Source organism: Protomyctophum parallelum (assembly GCF_964188405.1).
Source record: "Protomyctophum parallelum genome assembly, chromosome: 1".
In the NCBI taxonomy this organism is placed as follows: Eukaryota; Metazoa; Chordata; class Actinopteri; order Myctophiformes; family Myctophidae; genus Protomyctophum; species Protomyctophum parallelum.
In genome coordinates, this window is record NC_139697.1 from 74,052,875 (window position 1) to 74,077,510 (window position 24,636).

Sequence of the window (24,636 nt, forward strand, 5' to 3'; positions counted from 1 at the left end):
TAATATTCCTGAATGATAGATGTAGATATTGTATATAGTTTAATCTTATAACTTGTCGATAATCTCTTTGCACTTTAATGTGTAATCTCATGTACATGCCTGCTGCTAATATAGAAATATAAAGACTATGTTTTCAATTTACATTTGCTTTCTTGCTTTTCTATAACCCTGAGATATAAATTGAGGTCTGTTTTGAACTCCTTGACCTGGAAAAGCTATCTAATTAAGGTTCTAGGTTGTCTAGAATCCAAGACAGCACAAATTAGGCTATATATTTTATGGTGTCCATAAAACAACCAATATGACGGCCATGCATGTATCTGTGCAAATGCAAACGAGGATTTTTGGATTCCCCATGCTCTGTTTTTGCTAATCTAAAAATGTAAACGAAAGTATATTGTTTAACATAGTAAACCTGAATTTCTCTGGCCATCCTCTAGGGGGCGCTACTGCAAGTTCCTGTGCACAATCCTTTATGTGTCCTTGACCCAGAAAACATAGGATTAGCACATTTAATTCACTTTCTATGTTGTCTAGAAGCCAAGATAGCATAAATTCTATTTTTTATGGTGGCCATTTTGAACGTCCAATATGGCGGCCATGCAGGTGTCTGTGCAAATGCAAACATCAATTTTTGGATTCCCCATGTTCTGAACATTAAGAAAATGTATTGTTTTGCTAATCTCCACAAATTTTGAACAAAAACACATAGTGAACCTGACTATTTGCCTAGAGCTGCAATGTTGGTGAGTTTAAAGTCGTTTAATACAAGCAGATCGCAAACGCAATTTGGATGAGTAGGGAGTCAATGGAGGGTACCCTCCATTGACTCCCGGATGATGTAGAGTTGCAAATACGTATTGCAACTTTACATCATCCCATTATAAACAATCTAGAGTTGCAAATTGCGGGTAGTATGACACCATGAAGATTATGATAAACAGACTTCACTTAGGCTACTATTTACTGATTATTACCAGTTATCATTTTTATGAACCAGATTATAGCCAAGAGTCGAGACAACTTATTTTTGTATAACAAGTCTCTATAAAAGACAAACTGCTGCCTGCCACCTATACACACCTGACCAGATCGATAAATTCGATATAGGCTACAACCTGATCAAATCAATATATAATTTTATATCAAATCATTATACACCTGACCATATCAATATAATACACAATATACACTTACATTATAACAAGTTGTTCCGATCATCGGATCATGTCAATATATAGCTATGATGAGATGTGATCATGTAACTCTGTAGCCCTGGTCCAGAGCTAGCCGCAATTTGCAACTCTAGATTTCTTTATAATGGGATGAAACTAATCATCCCATTATAAAGAAATCTAGACTTGCAAATTGCGGCTATATACTCGCTGTAAGCACTGGACCAGGGCTATAACTAGCCCTCCAAGCAGAACCCAAATGCTACTGAAGTTTCTGACATTTGTTCGACCCAGTGCATTGGGTCCTGTTCCGCGTCGTCCATGCCACCTGATTAAAACATTTACTGGCTCATGTTTACATGTTAAAACGCCTCCCCGCGCTCATTGACGATATTCTTCAGTATGAGGCTTTCTGAATATGTAAAGTATAAGTACACATACATACCTTTGCGAATATCTCCTGTGGCGCGGAAGCCGTTAAGTATTTTTAATATATGTTTGCCCGATTTGGAAGCTTGGATTCTTCTTGTTTATTGACACCTCATTGTACCGCCTATCTGGCTAGCTAGTGGCGCTATAGCTATGACACAGCAGATCAGAGGCAGGGACGTAGCCTCACAAGCCAACCGCACACCGGGAGGCGGTACAATAAACGGTAAACAAACAAGAAGAAATAAAGCGACCAAATCGGTCAAACAAAGATTAAAAATACTTAACGGCTTCCGCGCCACAGGAGATATTCGCACCGGGATGTATAGCTACTTAAAGTTACCGAATTCAGAATAACTCAAGGAAAATAATGGCGGCACATGCCGCGGGGCCTATTTTAGAGAGAATCTCCACATCCGCATTTAGGAATTTCCATACGAAAATACAGTAGCGAGCAGGGACCCAACGTAAAACTAAACAAAATATCAAAAAAGTTTTACGTAGGGTCCCGAAAGGGGCTAGGCTATAACTATGCTGATCATTGACTCATTTGACTGTAATTAAATACAATTACTATAATAATCAGTAACATCATTAACTCTGATTAGCCATGGCAGCTTTAAAACCAGTATAATAGAATAGCACGCATGCTAGATGATAAAAATAATAACAGATTGTTTGATGATCATAAGAAGGATATCGAATATCTCTCTCTGGTCGATGGGATCGTGCACATCTTCATCTTCGTCATCACCCGTTAGCAGTCTGTCGGCAGAGCGAGAGAAGATGTGAGGGTTGGCGTTGCTCAATTGAGCTTCCATCATCACTATAATATAATACGTTTTATTTGCACACAATTAAATGTCTCCTGGATTCTCCTGGTCACCACTGATGTAACGTTACTTCACCACTGACTGACTGGATATATAAGTGTGCTCACTGCTCATGTTTACATTACGGGCGCGTTCGGCTATGCGCACCGGGAATGTGGTCAGTTTGTTGAGTGTGGTGGGCGGTGACGTCACATAGTGCGTTCAGTGTGCCTTATTTACGAACGACCAGGTACAACACACCATTCACACTGAGCAACCCTACCCTCAGGGTAGGGTTGCTCAGTGCGTGCACTCGGCACACTCGGTGCGCAGCGCACTGGATTTTCGAACGACAACGCACTGAGTGCACTGAATAAACGAACGACAAGAGAGCACACCAGTGCGTTCAGGGCGCATTTCCGAACGCGCCCTACATCACAGGAAACGCTTCCTCAATACGGAAAGCCTTTAGGTTAAAAAAGAAAGTGTGTGTGTGTGTGTGGTAGTTTGTTGTACAAGGTATGTCCAGCAGATGTCAGCATAGACGCTCATTTACACCCAGGCTGCCCTACAGCTGTGCCAAATGAAATATGAATGAAGTGTTCGTATTCCTGGAAAAAGTACTATTTGTTTTACTTTTTTTTTTTTTTTTAAACATATGTTTATTGATTTATTTTACAGTACAAAGAAGTATTTTCAAAACAATTGACATATATTTCCCCCCCCACACATCCCCATGGCAGCACAAATACAAATAAAATATTATCACGAAATGTTTTGACAATAATACGAAATAAATAAAACGAAAAATAAAACGAAAATAAAACACATTACATACAGTTAACCAAACAAATCATTTGTTTTACTTATTAGTTATTAAAGTATCAATACTTCAATGTAGAAATACTCTGTTTTAATACAAATACAAGTCTGTAATTCAAAATGTACCAAAAGAAAAAGTATTAATTACTCATCATGCAGAATGTCTCATTTCAACAAATCTATTGAAAATAGCAGATATACAAGTCACATTGTGAGCTTGCAGAGCCTAGGCTTTAGGATTTATAAGTCGTTTTTAGAATCTTCCTCCTCAGGAGCATATCCACGGCTTCCCAAGCCGTGCATGCCTATTCCCACTATAGGCTGAGGAAGAAATGCCACTTGACAGTTTTCAAATCAGCCTCATGGTGGCGCTACAACAGGCCAAGTTGCGTCTCTCTCTCACACACACACACACACACACACACACACACACACACACACACACACACACACACACACACACACGCACACACACACAGACACACACTCCAAACATCACACACTCTCCTATTAGTCCTATCCTCCTGGTGGAGACCTGTTCCCAGAACGGGAATTTTTCTAGTTCATTTCTGCATCTCTTAGGGCCCATTTAACCATATAATGCATTTGGATGGCAAAAAATGGCAGATCTGCAAGTTCAGTGCTGTGAGTTTGCATATCTGCTATTTTCCAGCATAGGACCGTTGCACAGTGAAGTATAAACAAGGCTAAAAGAGCTGCTGTTTTCAAATCGCTAAAAGGGCTGAATTAAGTGGTTAATGTACGCTTTGCAATAATAATCAAAGTAGCTATAGTAACTATATTAACGTGAGATTTGCATCACATTATTGCAAGCCACTGATGTGCAATGCTTTGTACGTATTTGTACTTTGAGTATTTCCAATTTCCAATTATTTTACTTCTGCTCCACTAGGCCTACATCTCAGAGCCAAAATGTGCACATCTACATATTGCAGTATTGATCCTACTTAAAAGGATCCCTGGCTAATAAGACAAATATGCCTTAAAGCATTATACTTGCCCTCTATAACTAAAAATAAAGAAATAAAAACACCTTAAATATTTTATTTCTTTAATAATTAGAGAATCTTTCACTCAATAGGAACGGCTCCCATCGTAATTTGATTGATTGATTGATTGATTGATTGAAGTATGGGCCGTGTGGGCATATGACATCGTCAACTTGGAGTAGGAGCAGTTCCTATTGAGTGAAAGATTCTCTATTTATGAAATAAATAAAATATTGAAGGTGTTTTAATTTATAATGTTTTTGTTGTAGAGGGCACGGGCCACGGGCACGTATAATATTTGGCTTATTTGTCTTATTAGCCAGGGATCCTTTTAAGTAAAACATGTGAATACTTTTTTCCACCACACTGCCCATTCTACATATACTGTGAAATAAAATCAATCAATCAGTCAATCTCCTCCACGCACCTGTGTCGCCCTTTAAATGCAGTCTCGTGTTGGTGACGTGTACCCTCTCCATCCATTCACTGTTATCGGCTGATTCTGCTCCTCTATCTGTATCAGCTGAGCTGAGTGTCCTGTGGTCCCAACTCCCAAACCGGCCGCTACAATAATAATACCACAGCGTTTCTGTAGCCTACAACTGTTTCTGTGAGTACATTACATTCCACATAATTTTTATATATACGGGTTTTGTTTGCGTAAAGGGGCTTCGATTGGTTGGGGTCGTGTTTGTAAACGCGCTCTGTTAAGAGTCGATTCTGCTGCTCCAGATTTGCTGTTGCAACAAATGAATACCCATTAACTTGTTATAATATCAAACCGGTTGCCCCGAATTGTTAACTCGCGCTTCGGAGTCTTTGTGCAACGTATTAGTCTGTATTTTCCCAATATGAAAAGTGTTTTAATCACGTCTGTGTCGGATTCTGTCGGACGCTCCCCATATAGTCTTCAATGGGCGGCGGTAACTCGAGGGGGCGCTTCCGGTGAAGCCCGGAATTACACGCAATGTAAACGGGAAGTAAATGAGGGGGAATAAACTTTGTTCGGCCACAAACGAGATTAAAACTCATACATATTAAATAATGTGGACTAATACATTGCATAAAGACTCCGACGGCCGAGTTATCATTTGGGGGAACCGGTTAAGCACATAATCATATGTTTTTGTACATACACGGAGAATCAACGGGCTGTACTGGTGACTGTGCACGAAGCACTGGCGGTGCAGGCCAACACTACCGCAGTTACGAAAGTAAAAACTCGATAAAAATGCATCTATAATGCGTTATTTGAGTGTCTTTTATCATATCACCAAGGCTAGAGGCGGACTAGAGCACTGGCATGTCGTTTTGGGTTTGATATTAAGCAGAAACTCAGCGTTATTAGTTTACGTTTATTTTGAACACAATTCTGACGTTCTAACCTGCATTTTGTGTGTGAAGTGAACCGCTGCCGGTGTAGGCATGTAGCAAGCCAAGCTGTAGCATCATATAGCTCTGGTGGTCCATAGCAGAGTGGTTCTCAACTGAGTCAACCATGGACTGTAAAAGTTCTCAACCATTGGTCAGTCCAGTGGTCCGTGAGGGGGTTTTAGGTGGTCCCCAGCTAAATGATGGAGAGTTTGGTAACCAAATGGACCATTATATAGGTCTTTAATTGAGTCTCGAAAGCGTGAAATGAAGCTCATTAACCATCAAGAGTTAAATTATTTCGCCATTTGAAAATAGCCGATCTACAAGCTCAGTGTTGTGATGTGGCACATTGTGCTTAAGTAGATCTACCATTTTCAAAAGATTTCTATACATTTGAAAACTTCTGAAACAGAAATGGGACATTCCTCATAATGAGTAGGCTACTTAATACTTGTGGTACATTTTAGTGCCAATATATTGTACTTTTTACATTGCAGTAGGCTATTCATACTAAGGACTATATATATATATATATTAGGGTGTTTCTTAAAACGCAAAGTTTTGAAAGTCTAAGCTCCAACCCCCTGAATTGGTTACACTAGTTGAGAAAACCCTCCTGGTGATTTTTTTCCTCAATCGGACAACATTTACCCCTTCCTCATGGACCCTGAAGTTTCACCCCGAGGATCCCAGACTACGGCAGGGCATAAACTGTGCTACAATTAATTTTAAGGATATCTTAACAAGGGGGGTGTCTATTTTATGTGTTTTTCTACCAGGAGTTCAAATCTGTGCTTATTTTTTGGATAGGACCATTCTTACCTACATCATTTTACATTTAAAAATACCTATTTTACCCTTTCAAACCTATTTATAAGATATTGTAAGATAAATGTTTTTCCAAAGCCAAATCCCCAATCAATGTACATATTAACAGGTGATACATATTTACAGCATGTTTATCACTTCCAAACAACAGTCCCACCCTTGACGTTTAGCCTGAGTTGCAGTAGCTCTCGCGGTTTGCAATTTTCTTTTCAGGTTGTCATCAATCCATGAAGCATGGCAGCAGCAGCAAAAAGTCGAAGCATGGCAGCAGCAGCAAAAAGTCAGTATTTGATTGCTCCATTGGAGAGTATTGCTGGGTCTCAACTTCCCTCTATAGAAGAAGTGCTGGGACTACTGATTTACAGAATCAAGACCGAGAAGAAATCTGCGCGGGAGGCGGCCAGCTCTGTCATGGCAATTGTCATTGAGGTCTGGTTAAAGGCCAGCATCCCAACTCAGAGAAAAGACACCATCCTGACAAAGATTCTTAAACTCCATAAGGCCTTTCTGCTGGCTCAGCGCGAACCTGGTCGCCGTGGAAAGCTGGGATGTGTCGACACACAGTTAGCTGCTGTGGAGGCCCGCGTCGCTCAACGCCATGAGCAGCAGAAGGGACGGAGGCAGCGTGCGGAGGATGAAGCCAACACATCCATGACCTCCGTGGAAATGGAATCATCGTCCACCTCTGCAGATGACACCACTGGGGAGGAGAGCGCAGACGATGAAGCGAGACCTCCAAAGCGCTCCAGGAGGGCTGCAACAGAGACAAGGGGTGTGAAAAACGTGATCACGCCAAGTGTGGCGGCGGCTCTGGATAGGACCAAGATTACCGACCGGGGAGCAGTCTATGTCCTGTCTGCGGCAGCCCACTCACTCGGCCATGACGTCTCCGAGCTGAACATCAACTACAGCTCAATTCGGCGGCATCGCCGGGAACACCGGACGAATACTCGTTGTTCATTGGGATGGGAAATTGATGCAAGACCTTACACGAAAAGAGAGCGTTGAACGACTTCCCATTCTGGTCTCAGGCAATGGAACGGTGCAGCTCCTCAATGTCCCCAAGCTGCCGAACGGAACAGGCTCCGAGATGGCCAAAGCAGTTGTCAGGGCACTCGAAGACTGGGACCTCACGGAGCGCATCGGTGGAATGTCGTTTGACACAACATCCTCAAACACTGGTCGGAACAACGGAGCTTGTGTCCTGATTGAACAGCAACTCAAGAAAGATCTCCTGTACTTCGCGTGCCGCCATCATGTCCTTGAGCTGCTCCTCGCTGAGGCTTTCAAGACGGTCATGGGCCCCACGTCAGGTCCAAATGTGACCATGTTCAAGCGCTTCCAGGAGTACTGGCAGTTCATCGACCAGAGCCAGTTTGAGTCCGGTGATTCCCACCCCGATGTGCGTCCTTCGTCAGTCGCCTGTACGCAAAAGCCTGGACACTGGCTCCGGAGGCCGCAGCTGCCCCTCGACACGACCTGCAACTGCTGAAGGATCTGACGACCTACATGGACGACGTCAACCGGGATGTGGGCAAGGCAGCTCTGACCAAGCTGCAAGGCCACCTGTGGTACCTCTCCGAGGAGCTTGTCGCTCTGGCAGTCTTCGACCCCATGGTCACGATGGAGGAGAAGAGGGGAATCCTCAATTCACTTCACACCACAGAGGGAGATGAATCTCCAGCGAAGCAGGGTATAGCGGTCATCAACGACCATGCGGAGCGAGGAGTTGCCCTCATCCAGGAATACAACCGCAAGCTCACCAAGGATGAGGAGCAACTGCAATTTCTCCTCCAAGTTGTCTCTTGTCATCGTGCAGAGTTCCCAGACTCCAGAAAGAAAACAATCGCTGTTGGCATGGCAGCCCAGAAGGAGGAGCAGGAGCACTGAGTCGGACGGGAGCCTTGTGGATAAACTGCAGTTGCACTTGATTTACGTTGGGCTACAGCCACTAAAAACTATGTATTTGAGGTAGAATGACATTCTCCTTAAGCTTTTTGTTATAGTTTGATATATTTAACTGTGTAAAGAAGTACAGTAAGCTGATTTGTTTACTCTATTGCACAGATTTTTCTTATGTTGTTGTTATTCATTACTCACTTCTCATGTTACGACTTTAAAAAATAAAATAATTATATAAAGGCTTTGGCAAAATGATTTCACATATAGGCTACTTTTCCATTGAAAGAGGTTTGAAAGGTTAAAATTGGCATTTTTAAATGCAAGATGATGTAGGTAAGAATGGTCCTATCCAAAAAATAAGCACAGATTTGAACTCCTGGTAGAAAAACACATAAAATAGACACCCCCCTTGTTAAGATATCCTTAAAATTAATTTTAGCACCGTTTATGCCCTGCCCTAGTCTGGGATCCTCGGGGTGAAACTTCAGGGTCCATGAGGAAGGGGTAAATGTTGTCCGATTGAGGAAAAAATTCACCAGGAGGGTTTTCTCAACTAGTGTAACCAATTCAGGGGGTTGGAGCTTAGACTTTCAAAACTTTGCGTTTTAAGAAACACCCTAATATATATATATATATATACCTCCCCTCGTAAGTAAGACATGAGTTTTTCCACCACTGGTTTTTAACACGTTCTAAAGTGTTTTGTGGTTGCACTGCTTGCAGGTGTAGCACCATCGCCATCTCATCATGGCCTCCTCGCCCTCCTCCACCTCCACCCCGTTCACCTCCAGCGGCCGCTCTTCACGCTCCGCTCCCCGGTCCTCCGGTGGCCGTGCGTCCTCCCATTCCTCCCCGTCCGCCACCGGCACCGGGGTCAGCCCGGCTCGTCTCTCCCGAGTCCAGGAGAAGGAGGAGCTGCAGCACCTCAACGACCGCCTCGCCAACTACATCCAGCGCTCCATCGAGCTGGAGAGCCAGAGGTGAGATTGATTGAAAACTAGGGTTGTTCCGATCACGTGAGCGGGGGGCGATCACCCAAAAAAAATGTGATCGGGACATCCGTAGTATCAATATTATACATCCATATCATGATATTAAACTGGATATTGTGATTTTGGATATTGTGATATGGCATAAGTATCTGGATCGGGAGCAAATTACATGTGATCAGGACATCCCTATTGAAAACTTTACTAACAGTTTGCAGAAACGGGCACAGGAAAGTTCAAGTCTGCTAAGATGATTAAAACCTAAGAAAGCACTAGGCTTGTTTACATTGTGGTCCTTCATATTCAATTCATCAGAACATTTAATGACAAATATACAGTACTATGCAAAAACAACACAAACTGTTGGAAATCATTTACTTTTATTTCTACAGGGGCTAGTTTTGAATTGCAACCACCCATAAGGGCTCTTTGAGAGCCGTTTTGAAGGAGAGTAGGGATTCTATACACATCGCTCTGTTTTTACTAAAACTACCGTTTCAGTGGTCACCTTATCACCTAAAACTGGAGTATGTACAGTACAGTATAGGCCCTTAAATCCATCTCAACCTATCAAAATGTGCTAGTAAGTGTGTTGTAGGGGTGAGTCCAAGCAGTATGTCATGACTGTCATGAATTCTCTGTCTCTAGTGCCCTGTTCTTAGATTGTATTGAATGTTGTTGTTTTGTGTATTTTTTACTATAATCTGGCTGCAAACCAATTTCCCGCAAGGGACAATAAAGATAACCTTGAACCTTGTACAGTAGCCTGGAGTGACTAGTTTGTTTTTGCATGTCAGGTCGTCCATGGCGCTGCTCCTCGACGAGAACGAGGAGTCGAAGACCCGGGAGCTGAGCACCGTGCGGCGGCTCTATGAGACGGAGCTGGCCGACGCTCGCAAGTCCCTGGACGAGACGGCAAACGACCGGGCCCGGATGCAGATGGAGGTCGGAAACCTGTCAGAGGAGCTCACCAAGCTCAGAGCCAGGTGACCGATTCTACGAATGTATTAACCGTTTGCGAATGGCACGTTCCATCAATCCATCCATTGAATCCATCTTACTGCTTATCCAAAGTCTGCTTGCGGGGGCAACAGCTCCAGACTTCCTCTCCACACAACATTAGTAACTTTCAATGTTCCATGAACTAAACATGGTGAACAACGTTACGTATCATTAATGTGGAGGAAAAAAAAAACTGTTTAAAATTAAATAACGGTTTGCAACAAAAAAAGCACATTGGTTTGATTTATACAAATGGTGCTAACCACTTCAACTCCGGTCAGAGGCCAAAGTCTCTTCGCCAAAAATAGCCGATTTTACAAGATTTTCTTTTTTCTCAGGAACCAGAAAAAGGAGAGCGACCTGGCTCATGCTCTGACTCAGTGGAGGAATCTGGAGGAAGCGTTCAACCAGAAGGACGCAGACTACAGCACCCAGCTAGCGAAGACCAAGAGGTTGACCACTGACGTTGATGAACTCCAAGCTCAGCAGAAACATGTATGTAATGCATGTCTTTTTACCAACTTTCCCCAGTGCTGTTAAAGGGTAAGAGCACTTTAGCAGAGGTTGAGTTGTGTACATGCCTTGCCATGATGCAACTCCAAATGTGGAAGAAAGTTTAAAAAAAAATTGCTCCATTGATTAGAAATTGATAATTCAAAATATGCTCCTCATTGACTTACATCAGGGGTATTCAACTTAGATTTGGCCGGGGGCCACAACTGTAGAATGATTGTGTGTGGGGGGCTGCAAAATTTGTGCGTTCTCAAAATGCATTTTGTGTTCAAACGCAAAGATTTATGTAATTTGTGCACAGTATGAGCACAGGGTGATATGTCTACAAGTATGTGCTACCTTTAAATAGATGTAGACCTATTTGACAGTGCACATAATTGCCTTGACATTAACTGACGAGCACACACACACACACCAGCAGTACTCTAGTCTAAAGTGACTGGTGTCTGTCTCGTTTCTCTCCAAAAGCCCTTGCATATGATTAAGGATTACTGTCATTATGATAATCTCACTTTATATCGCACATACCATACCTGCAACTTTCATTAGCTCTTAACCCCCCACACTCTTTTAGTACATAAAAAAAACAAACCCAAACTAAGATGATTCAGACAATATAGAGCATCACCAAAACTCATGTTTTATTTTAGTTTTTCTTTTTAAATGTTAATTTCCTGTTTCACGGATCCAGTCCAGGTTTTCTTCCTAATAAAAATGGACCTAAATAAAACCTGAACCCATTGCTAACATTTTTAAAGATGCTTGGTAATAAATAAATGACTAATTGTATTGTGTTACGTGTGTTAGTTGGATGCAGTGTTGGCGGACACCAAGACCCAGATGAACTCTGAGATGCTGAGGCGGGTGGACATTGAGAACCAGATGCAGACCATGAAGGAGTCGCTCGACTTCGAGAGAAACATCGGCAAGGAGGTACGCCTGTATTACATTGATCATTGATCATGGTCGAGTCGGTCGACTGTTGTCCTCTCTGGACTGTTCTGACATCATTCTGACGTCTGCATAGACTCGAAAATGCGTCAATGTAAAACTAGCTGTTGCAGGTATAAAAACAATACAGATTCCGCAACATCATGACATATTTACCTCAAACTGTATGTATCGTTTACAAACTAGCTGTCAGAGATTCTATCCAGTGTGTAATTAGTTTCCTGCCGTGCGAGAGGGCAGTTTCGCCGGGCATGGCCGCTATGTCGGACCTGGGAGTTGGAGCTGTGACGCACGCATGCGTTCTGCAAGTTATCTCCATATTACAGATGGGATGGTTGTATTGTCAAGCAGCAGTTGGTAGGGCCGTTCCTATTTAAATTTCTGTCCCACGATGTTTGTAACCCATTTTTGTTTTTCACCCGGTGCCAATTGTAGTGCTGTAATCCTGGGAGCTACTCTCCCTCTGCCAACCTGGGGAGAGCCCTGAACTGGGCTCATGCTTCCTCCTTCAATGCATGAGGAGTGAGCCAGGCCACTTGTGGTAGGACGGGCCATTGCAGCATCATCTGATTATTTCTATTGTGCGCGTGCAGGAGATTCACGAGATCCGGCGTAAGCATGAAAGCCGCCTGGTGGAGGTGGATTCAGGAAGGCGTGCAGAGTTTGACACCAAGCTAGCCGAGGCCATGCAGCAGCTCCGCCAGGAGCACGATGTACAGATCGGTCAGTACAAAGAGGAGCTGGAACGCAACTTCAATGCCAAGGTACGAGAGGCACGCACGCACACACGTGCACAGAAACGCACACGCACACGCACAGGCACATACACAATACTGTAACTGCCAATGCCAAGGTACACACAGCAACGTTAAAGGACAACTTTGTTTGTTTTTCAAACTGGTTCATGTTTTAGGTTGGAGGTGACAAACTGACATATTGAGCCTACAACACAGTATGGTATCTCGCTAGTATCCCCCTTCACATTCAGTAGATCCCATGTTTTGTGGCCACATGTCATTTCCTGGGGTCTAGTAGGACTAAAGTAAATGATAAAGAAAACGCCAACATTTTGTCAAATATTGCTAAAACGAAAGCAGCAAATGAATAAAAACACTCTAAATACTTTCTCTATACAACCTAGAACATGAACCTTGGTGGAACAAAAAAAAAGTTGTCCTTTAACTCTATCTCTACCGCTAGCTGTTAGCATAAACCCCAGCTCCAGGGGCCAGCATACACGCTCACTTTAAGACGACAGTGTTTGCCCGCCCCCCACACATTGTTAGAGTTAAATGTCTGTCGGCTCAGGATGTGAAGGCTACTGCAGATTTCCACGAGGTGTACACATACATGGCTGTGCTTACTTGTTGGAACGACGCGAGATGACATGGCCTTGGCCTTGCATACAAACACGCATCACACTTTTCTTCCAGATTCTTTTAACCAACTCTCTTTCGAATGTTTTCAGTTTGTTACTTTAACAATTATCTTTCTAAGCTCTCGTGTCAAGGAGCCACATGCAGCAGGCATTTTGTGCAGGAAAACATTAGAGCACAAGGCAGTGCAGTCAGCCGAGGCAAGATGGCGGTGACGGCAGTAAAAGAGGTAGTCAACGTGACGCCGTGTTCACACTAGTGGCGACAAAGCACCGCGCTACGAGCTGTTTTCAATGGAAGTCGGTGACGAGAAGCTTCAAACTGATGCCCGGCACTTTATATTTTGACTTAAGACTAGTGGCTACAAATAAGTTCAGCTGGCTTTGACTTTGTTCAGTACTCCAGTTTTTCATTTACACATTGTGGCTTGTGCAACGCTGATCTTTTGGCCCGACCGTTCACACTGCATTTGCAAGTGACTAGATCGGATCACAGAACTTTGTGTTGCAGCCTGAATCAGATCTGTGTCACATCTAGATTGGAATCCCATTTATTTAAATAAGTCTAAACACAAATGAGTCACATGGAATCCGATTTAGATCAGGTTACTGCGTTCAGACTGAGACGGATCTCCTGATATTAGTTTTTGAATCTGATTTGAAACCACCTCTGAATGTGGCTCGAGTCGCATTTGTAAAAATCTGATTCCATGTGACTTGTGTTTAGAGTGGACTTATTTAAACGGATTCCAGTCTGGAGGTGGCACAGATCTGATTCAGGCTGCCAGTGTAAATGGGGCCTTAAACGGGGTTAAACTTGGAGACAATGTAGCTGAAAAGGCGTTGGTTGTTGTGTTGTCGCCACTATTGTGAACGCCGCATTAAGAAGTGAAACCTAGGCCAGAGAGTCTGTGTAAAGGAAGACTGACTGTATCATGTCTGTTTCCCAGCTAAAATGCTCAATGATATGAATCCCATCTTGTCACGCACACAAATGTATTTTAGTTTTGAGTGTTTCAGAAGCAATCATTGATGTGTATATATGCTGTATGTTTGCTTCCAACCCTCTGCGTACCGCAGCTGGAGAACGCCCAGCAGACTGCGTTGAGGAAGGGCGATGCCGTCAACGCCACCCAGGATGAGTTGACCACAACCAAGGTCCGCATGGAGACCCTCAGCGCACAGCTGCAGCTCTACCAGAAAGAGGTTGGTAGCCTAAACCAGGATAGACGGGAATAGTTGTAAATCTGGGACATTTGTATGCAAAAGTTCAAAACATCGTACTAGTGCATGCTACATTAGACTTAGAAGCTCAGCCAAAGTATTTAAATTTTTCAAAACTGCACAATAATTTAGAAACTGTAGATCACAAGGGCTATGCAGGTAGATCACATGACATGCCCCTAAAAAAGTATCTGACACTTGAATTAAGGTGACTTGATTCATTGATCAAAAAGGGCCTGTCAGCTCAAACCCACAAAGCAATGTTTTGTTTTCGAGTGTTGCTGTGCACAAACGCCAGTAGCATTACAGATAAATACAAAACTACCTATTCCAAGTGCATTTGACTTATATGTAACACCAGTATATATACAGTAGTTTAAATATGGAATATAATATTCCATATTTAAACTATTTTCAGCAATGGTATAATCTTTTTTCAGTAGGTAAAGGTAGGATCTTGTTGAGACAGTGATTTTGAAAGTAGCTCTCAGGTCAAAGTGTGGGCATTTTAAAATGTGTGATGACAGAAGGTATGCACGTGACATCATCGTACCCGGACGTTATGTGGGAACGCCTACCGATTGGCAAAACTACTTTCTGGCCTTGACAGCCAATACATTCAAACAGAAAAGTCCTATCTGACTGCATTTAAATGACCTTCAACAACATTAAACTCACTTGCATTGGCAAAAGGGGGGTAGGAGTTTAATACTTCATCCTACTCCTTTTTGGACATGGATTTATTTATTTTGACGTTTGAAATGCAACTCATCCATTCTTCTGTGTGCAGAAAGCGGCCCTGGAGGGCCGGGTCCAGGACTTGGAGCGGATCCTGGACAGAGAGAGGGAGCTGTGGAGCCAGAGGCTGGCCCAGAAGGAACAGGACATGCAGGGCATGCAGGCCAAGATGCTCCGACAGCTGGAAGACTACGAGAGCCTGCTGGACGTCAAGCTGGCGCTGGACATGGAGATCAACGCCTACCGCAAGATGTTGGAGGGAGAGGAGCAGAGGTAATGACCTCTGACCCTGGAGGGAGAGGAGCAGAAGTAATCTTTTTTTTTTTTTTTTTTTAAGATATTTTTTTGCGGCTTACGCCTTTATTGATTTTTTAAGGGATAGAAAGTAGGCTGACAGGAAACGGGAGAGAGATGGGGGGATGACATGCGGTAAAGGCCGTGTCGGGTCCGGGAGTCGAACCCGCGGCACACCGCGACTGGATCACCAGTCCGGTGCCCAGACCGTTACGCTACGGCCTGGGCCGAAGTAATGTTCTTTAACCCAAATTCTAATACCCAGAATCTCGGGTATTGGAACACTTGCTCACTCGCACTCGATCGCTCCAGCCTGGCGGTGTTGTGGTGAAATTGGTGACCTGCCGAAATATGTGACCATCTTGACAAATTAAATCAAAACTAAGCTATGATGACAAACTATGACAAAACATACTGCCAAGAAAATGGCCGCTCTACAAGCTCAACGTGTCGCTGGAGACTCCCTTTTTTGCTGAGTGTGCGTGGGAATCGATGGTCGCTGATGGGGCTTTTGTTTTACAGGTTAACTCCACAAAAACAGGTTAGGGTTAAGTTTAGGCATAGTTTTTGTGAGGTTAGGGTTAGGTGTCACACTCAGAAAAGGGCAGATCTAACTGTACAAGCTCACAACATGACACGTTCCCATGTCTTCCAGACTGCAGCTGTCGCCGAGCCCCGCCCAGCACTCGGCGGTGGCGCGGACGCACGCGCACGGTGCGCGTAGGCTGAAGGGGAAGAAACGCAAGATGGAGGAATCCAGCGGCGGTACGCCGGCCTACAAGATGTCCACCAACTCCACGGCCTGCGGTCCCGTCAGCATCGATGACGTCGACGTAGAAGGCAACTACGTCGTACTGAAGAACAACTCTGACACGGTAAGATGCTCCGTCAACTGTTGTGTGGATTTTGCGCCGTATGGTTGCAACTTACTCCGTATGGTTGCAACTAGGGATGCACCGATGTATTGACCACATATCTGTATCTGATATTTTGCCGTTATCAGTCAGTATGTGCAAATAAAACTGACATTAACCGATGGCAGTAGCCAATCTTTATCTGTTGTTGATAAGCATACATTTTTGCGTTGGCTACGTTGGGGTGTGTGTGTGTGTGTATTTGTTTCCCCTGGCACAAAAGGGGGAAATAAAAACTAAAACTTATATCTGTATACTTATCGGCATCGGCTAAATTGTTATTTTAAACATCTGTATCGGCCAAGAATTTCCATAATTGTGCAACCATACGAAAGATGGAACTAGGGATGCAACATCTCAGCTACCTGGTCTCTACACTCTCCGTCTCCGGTCTAAAGCAAAGACTGAAGTTTGTCATCAGTTCTGGATGATTATGAATGTTTAAACGTAACAAACCTTGTTTTAGAAAAGAAGAAATGTATTTGGTTCAATTCTGTCTAGTTGGTGTGTGTTAACCCCTAGTCGCCTGCTAACATTTCCAGGAGCAGCCACTAGGGGGATGGGTGGTCAGAAGGACTCACCCGAGCATGGAGAATGTGTCCTTCCACATCCCTCCTTCCTGTGTCCTGCACGGAGGCCAGACACTCACTGTAAGTTCTACTGTACATCATTGTACTGGCACTCACTGTACTCTTCTAAGTTCTAACCCAGTGGTTTAACTCTTTTCATATCAAGGTCTATTATTTATTCAGCATTTGAGCCATGGAACCACCATTTGATGATTTTGATTTAGCCTCTCAGACCAAATATGATGTTGTCCTTGGAATGATTTTTGTCCACAATTCCATGCTGTATTGATGTTGGTACCATAAGAGTCGTAACAAGCTAACTCTCTAATTGCATGGACATCTTGTAAATTAAGTAATGCAGATCTGCTTAACAATACTTTAACTCTTTTGCATAATGGGATTTACTGTAATGCTTAAGAGGTGTGTGTGTGTGTGTGTGTGTGTGTGTGTGTGTGTGTGTGTGTGTGTCAGATCTGGGCAGCAGATGCAGAGGTGGAGACTGACCTTGGGAACATGGTCATGCAGGGTCACACAAGCTGGGGTCCAGTCACTGATGTAAGGGTGATCCTCCTCACCCCCGACCAGGAGGTAAGGTTAAAACGTTCACTTAATCCTTTTTGCAAAAGAAAATATATGTTAATGACGTTTGACAACTACATGTTGTCTCAGTAAGACAGCCCTCCCCCTATCCACAAGGAGCTGTGCACCAAAGCATTATGGGAATTGTAGTCCAGCAAGGAAGTGAGCCCAGTGTCTATGACATCAGACACTGGGCTCACTGCTAAAATATCAAACCATATATTACCCTCAGGAAAGTGTTAAAAATCTTCTAAACCTCATTAAAGTATATTGTTTTTGCAAAAAGGGTGAAGTGTCCCTTTAAACTTAAAGGTTTCATGACCTCATTTACACCCAAACAACCTGAACTTTGTACATTCAGGCCCCTTTTCCACCGGTTGGTTCCCAACAGGAACCGGTTCAGTTCTTAGTCCAGGAGCCAGGGCTCCAAAATTGGAACATTAATTATGAATTGAGTGGGTAAAACCATACCTAGATTATCACCATGGAACTTCCCCAATTGAGTACTTATTACAAATTAAATGTTTTTAAATATGCAAATGAGGCATTATGTAGGAAAATATGCAAAATAATAGAAAATATGAAAAAGCTACTATTGTGGAAGTGTTATCATGTATTAATTTACTTTTATTGATCCTAGTATAAACAATTTAATATAAGACTAGTTTTTCCCACCAATTTTGGAGCTCTGGCTCATGGACTAAGAACCAAAAAGAACTGAACCGGTTCCCATCGGGAACCAACCAGTGGAAAGGGGGTCTCAATGGATTTCTGTAGTTTTCTGAACCCTTTTGAGCTGCAATGAAGAGGCAAACATGCCTCAACAGTGACATCAGCTGGCAAATCCATATGTCATATATATATATATATGGGATTTGTGGAGTTTTACCAGACGCCACAGGCAAATCAGAGCACTTGTTTGAGCCAGAAAACTACAGAAAATCTACTAAATGTTAAGTTCATGTTTTTAGGGTGCACTTGAGCTCAGAAAACCATCTCTCTTGGCGCAGTGAGCCGCAGCCGCGACACGCTCGGGAATCATTTGTAGTCTATCTAACCTAATCTATGTTAAAAACAAATCCGGATCGTATCTGCTCTTCTCTGCTGACATCCAGGAGACAGCGGAGCGCCATGTGGTGTGTGTCCAGGCCACGGGTGAAGAGGAAACCGGCATGTTCCGCGAAGAGTACATGGAGGGGCATGATGTACAGCATTTAAGGAGACCGGTAAGCACTATGCAGAGTACATGGAGGGGCATGATGTACAGCGTTTAAGGAGACCGGTAAGCACTATGCAGAGTACATGGAGGGGCATGATGTACAGCGTTTAAGGAGACCGGTAAGCACTATGCAGAGTACATGGAGGGGCATGATGTACAGCCTTTAAGGAGACCGGTAAGCACTATGCAGAGTACATGGAGGGGCATGATGTACAGCGTTTAAGGAGACCGGTAAGCACTATGCAGAGTACATGGAGGGGCATGATGTACAGCATTTAAGGAGACCGGTAAGCACTATGCAGAGTACATGGAGGGGCATGATGTACAGCGTTTAAGGAGACCGGTAAGCACTATGCAGAGTACATGGAGGGGCATGATGTACAGCATTTAAGGAGACCGGTAAGCACTATGCAGAGTACATGGAGGGGCATGATGTACAGCCTTTAAGGAGACCGGTAAGCACTATGCATACATGGACGGATGTGATGTACAGAGTTTAAGGAGACCGGTAAGCACTATGCATACATGGACATACATTACCACTGTGCTCTGCTCTGGTGTGATATCCACTAGGATCAACAATACTGTAAAAGTAGTGGGTCGCACTCAGAGTGGCAAGAGTGAGTTGGGGAAGAGACAGCGGAGACGGCACTTGTTTCACCTGACGAATATGACTGATCATTTCTTGTTTATATGTCAGATAAACGTTTCAGCTATCCAGCAAGTAAATAATAATGTCAACGCACTCTTGCAACTCTGAATGCGACCCATTACATTTATTAAGGCATGCACATAAAGCCATCCAAACCCAAACGTAAACACATTAAACTAATCTCTAAAGCCAGACTTATCGCTTCCACGATGTTCGAATGCTACGTTTGTAGTTCCGCCCCGTAAAGGAGAAACTCGTCTGCTCTTGAGATCAGAAGTATTATGCAAACAAGCAGTGCGGCATTCACAAAAATATATGGCCAGGGAGATGGCACAGGACATCCATTTTATTTTGTACTCCTCATCGGAGCTTCCGAGGTCGACTGTTGGGCGGAAGCGTTTGAAAATTGTGGAAGTTGTATCTCGAGACTATAGGCATCAACAACAGACGGTGGTTGTTGGCAATCGAAATGTTGACTAATTTCCACTGTTTACCGTCCCCTGCTGCGTGCTGTGAAGCCAAAGAAAAGGAAATCAATCTGTGACGCGTGTTCTGTGTCTTGAGGTTAGTGCAGGGGGACAAGCAAGCACTCTGCTGTAGTATGATAAGCGAGGAGGGCTGGGCTTTGCTTAATTGTCTATTCACAGCATGTATTGCCCCCCCTTCCCCCTCAAGTGTAATAGATTTTCCTGAAAAATGTCAACAGAACTAACTCATTCCATGTGGTTTTATTACATTCCATGATTTTTTTTTTGTTGCCAATCAATAACCCCCCCCCAATGCTGTGCTGCATGTGCTATTTTAATGGTCATTGCTTGTCAATCAGTCCATGTTGGTGTTTATTTAGTTTTAGTCAGTATTTTTGAATAACATACCAGTCGTAGTTTTAAATCGATACGTCCATGTGTCTAATGTGTTGTATTTTTCTAGGACTCATCTGCAGAGGCGAGCTGTGCCATTATGTAATATTACCTGGACCCCCTTCCACCTCGCACTGAATCTTTGTACCTGGATGGGCTGCCTTTAGCTTTGGAACTTTTTATTCCTTGTGTGTGAACATATTATACAATTTTAATGGATGTTGTTGGTTTGCATAATAAAGATTTTTCTAACGCAAATTCTGTTCATTCATCCATCGTCTTGCTGCTTCATTGGAACTGCAGAGGTGTAACGGATTTAGTGGCATCTTTGTGAAAAAGATTAGTTCTAAATGGATCCAACCATAGAGCTTAGATCCATTTAGAACTACAACCATGGAGGTGTGGAACAGGTGGCTGTACTCTAAACACAATGTCCTGTTTCACAAGTTTTTAAATGTATAAGAATCATAATGAAAATGGCAGATTTATTTATTAGATAGGCTATTGTCAAATCAATGGCCAAAATGTATATATACAGTGCCTTCGGAAAGTATTCACACCCCTTCACTTTTACCACATTTTGTTTTGTTACAGCCTCATTTCAAAATTAATTAAATTCGTTTTTTTTCCTCATCAATCTACACACAATGATGAAGTGTAAAGTTTTCTCACATATTTTGTTAATTTATTAAAAATAAGAAGCTGGAAAAACACATGTACATAAGTATTCACACTCTTGACTTATACTAAGTTGAGGCAGCTTTGGAAGCAATTACAGCCTTTTTGGGAATGATGCTACAAGCTTGGCACACTTGAATTTGGGGTATTTTCCCCCTTTCTCTGCAGATCCTCTCAAGCTCTGTCAGGTTAGACGGGGAGCATCGCTACACAGCTATTTTCAGGTCCTTCCAGAGATGCTCAATGGGGTTCAAGTCTGGGCTCTGGCTGGGCCACTCAAGGACTTTCACAGAGTTGTCCTAAAACCAATCCTTCGTTATCTTAGCTGTGTGCTTGGGGTCGTTGTCCTGTTGGAAGGTGAATCGTTGACCAAGTCGGAGGTCCTGAGCGCTCTGGAGCAGGTTTTCATCCAGGATGTCTCTGTACACTGCTCCATTCATCTTTCCCTCTATCCTGACAAGTCTCCCAGTTCCTGGGAGACTTGTTCTCCCCACAGCATGATGCTGCCACCACCATGCTTCACCGTAAGGATGGTATTTGCCAGGTGATGAGCGGTGCCTGGTTTCCTCCAGACTTAACGCTTGGCATTCAGGCCAAAAAGCTCTATTTTGGTTTCATCAGACAAGAGAATCTTGTTAATAATGGTCTGAGAGTCGTTTAGGTGCCTTTTGGCAAACTCCAAGTGCGCTGTGACACCCGGCTGTCATGTGCCTTTTATTGAGGAGAGGCTTCGGTCTGGAGAAAACCAGGCACCGCTCATCACCTGGCAAATACCATCCCTACGGTGAAGCATGGTGGTGGCAGCATCATGCTGTGGGGATGTTTTTCAACGGCAGGAACTGGGAGACTTGTCAGGATAAAGGGAAAGATAAATGGAGCAGTGTACAGACATTCTGTCCTTAGCGCTCCAGAGCGCTAAGGACCTCCGACTTGGTCAACGATTCACCTTCCAACAGGACAACGACCCCAAGCACACAGCTAAGATAACGAAGTATTGGTTTTAGGACAACTCTGTGAAAGTCCTTGAGTGGCCCAGCCAGAGCCCAGACTTGAACCCCATTGAGCATCTCTGGAAGGACCTGAAAATAGCTGTTCAGCGACGCTCCCCGTCTAACCTGACAGAGCCAAGCTTGTAGGATCATTCCCAAAAAGTCTTAAGGCTGTAATTGCTGCCAAAGGTGCCTCAACTTGGTACTAAGTCAAGAGTGTGAATACTTATGTACATGTGTTTTTCCAGTTTCTTATTTTTTATAAATTAACAGAATATTTGAGACAACTTTTTTCACTTCATCATTATGGGGTATTGCGTGTAGATTGATGAGGAAAAAAACGAATTTAATCCATTTTGAAATGAGGCTGTAACAAAACAAAATGTGGTAAAAGTGAAGGGGTGTGAATACTTTCCGAAGGCACTGTATGTAGGGCTGAAGAAATTCCTTTAAAGAGGGAGTGCCACAATTTTTCTATGATGTGACAGTACTTCATTAGACACCTTGGAGTCATTTTTATGTGCAATGGTGCATTAACTTTGTATTTAGGGTTTCTTCCTGGAGGCTGAACCCTTGACAGACCTGATGATCATGTTTTAGGGTGGAAAGAAATCACGGCACTCCATCTTTAAAGGGATTGTCCAGAAATAGTGGTTACAACTGTATTAATTGAGTGCCGTGGTGAGAGTTCTGCTCTGGTTTTGGATCTGTCATTGTAGGGGCTAGCGCCCCTAAAGAAGTCTTTGATTATGCAATGGAATATGCTGGGGTTTTATTTGAATTTGTGGTGAAATTGCGGGAATTTGCTAAAATATCCAGGACGTTGTGAAAGTTGCCAAAACCATTTAAAAAGGTGATTTTCCTAAACCCTATGGTATTGCTTCTCGAAGTGTGGTCCGGGGACCCCCAGCAGTCTTTCAATGGGTTACAATTATCCATATTCAGACCGCAGCCATCTTGCCAGCAAGGTGAGAGCCCATTCATCCAAACAAAGTCCTCTAATTATATTAAACGTCAAAATCACCAACATTGCAGCTGTAGGGAAAGCTTGAATTAAATAAAATCTACACTGATATCCAAGCTGCACACTGACTACTTTACATTGCATCTCAGTGTTGTGATCATGAAGTGATATAATTATCTTTTTGCAGAAATGCGAGGGGTGTACTCACTTTTGGTGATTGGTGGCTCTGGACAACTGGTTCTTCATAATATGCCTATGAACGAACAAACATTGGCTTGTGATTGGCTGAGCAAAGTACATATTGAAGATAAAAGTAAGGGTGCAAATTGTGATTGGCCAGAATGAGATGTATAAGAGGCGAGCGCCCCTCACTTTACACAGGTGTGATTTTTGTATTTAAAAAACTGGGAAAATGGCCGACAAAGAGCTTGTAGATCTATTCACTATTGTGCGACACTTTCATAATGAAGATATTACTTTACAAAATACAATGGTATGCTATAATATGAATAACAAGTAATTAGATATTTAATAGTATAACAAATTATGCTTTTATAATGGTTAGTAAAATATACTTTATCGTCTTTCAAATGAAACCTTGGATGTCCAAAAAGAAATAGCACAATTACAAGCTCACAACGCATCGCAATGTGACACGCTGTGACCTTGTAGATCTGCTATATTCACTAACAAGTTTAACTAGAAATGTCGCAATTTTGGAAGAATTGCAAAGCGTGGTTGCCGCAATCGCTTATATAGGCCCCTCCCACACATTTTTGCTAGCCAATTAGAATGTCACGTCACCCCTGTGATCATGCAAGTAATTTGGAGGGGATTTATCCCCCCCCCCCCAAAAAAGAAATAAATCTGCAACAAACGGTTACACTTTTTGCATTTGCTGTGCAAATATACAACACTCTTATCTTAAAATCTCTTAGCAAAATACAAGCACACGATTCCTGATGAAGCCGGTCGATTTGACATATGGCTCGAGTGTGTGCGGCAAAAACTGTGGGAGGAGTAGCGCAGCAAAGTATCCTCATTTACAATAACAATAGTCTGGTTGCCCTGTTAGGGCAACCACACTAAATAACCACACGTTTCAGATAGGATAAAATATGTTTCTTTTCTTTTTACTTAAAAACAAATTTCCTTTTCATCACAGCCAAGTTAAGAAATGGATGAATCATTAATAAAAACGTTCTTGAAATGCCTAACTGGGTAATTAAACATTATGGATCAATCATAGCGACATGATATTATGGCACAAAACCAAAGACATGGAATCTCAGAATGGCAAAGCCAAAAAGGACTAACAAAAAGCATAATGAAACAAATCATTTACCGTATATCATACTGTCTGCAGGCCTCGAGGGTAAGCATATAGAATGCTTATAAAGTGCTATCATGTATATTAAATTAAGACACAGTACATAACAACTGCTCTATATTCTGTTATTCTTGAGATGATTTCTTTTTTTGGAAGCTGATCGAAATCACTTTCATTCATTTGCTCCTTTTAATTTTTCCTTGCAAGAATAAGCCACAGTATTTCATATAAATATTATATCAACAGTGTTATCCTCGGTCCTTCAGATCCTTCTGTCTTTGAAATGACAAAAAAATAGCATTTTGATGCACGATAATTGTACACGTCTGGGCCCCCGACGGGAGAATGCTTCAGTTCCCGCCAAGCGCGTTCAGCGGATCGTCGAATATGTTGGCCGGAGGAGGATCCTCGGCCGTAATCGTGTCCTGCGATGATGATGTCGGG

The 24,636-nt window shown here is 42.9% G+C and overlaps 1 protein-coding gene across 1 annotated transcript; it reads left to right on the plus strand.

The window, feature by feature from the left end:
* Positions 1–9,099: 9,099 nt before the first annotated feature.
* LOC310854868 (lamin-B3-like) lies at positions 9,100–20,369 on the plus strand (the record flags this gene model as incomplete). Its single annotated transcript, XM_083759594.1, has 13 exons — positions 9,100–9,332; positions 10,139–10,327; positions 10,682–10,838; positions 11,664–11,789; positions 12,401–12,571; positions 14,263–14,388; positions 15,197–15,417; positions 16,094–16,313; positions 16,895–17,002; positions 17,393–17,509; positions 18,616–18,726; positions 19,293–19,339; positions 20,315–20,369. 13 exons carry the CDS (start codon positions 9,100–9,102, stop codon positions 20,367–20,369), a joined length of 1,881 nt encoding a protein of 626 aa, XP_083615720.1.
* Positions 20,370–24,636: the final 4,267 nt, after the last annotated feature.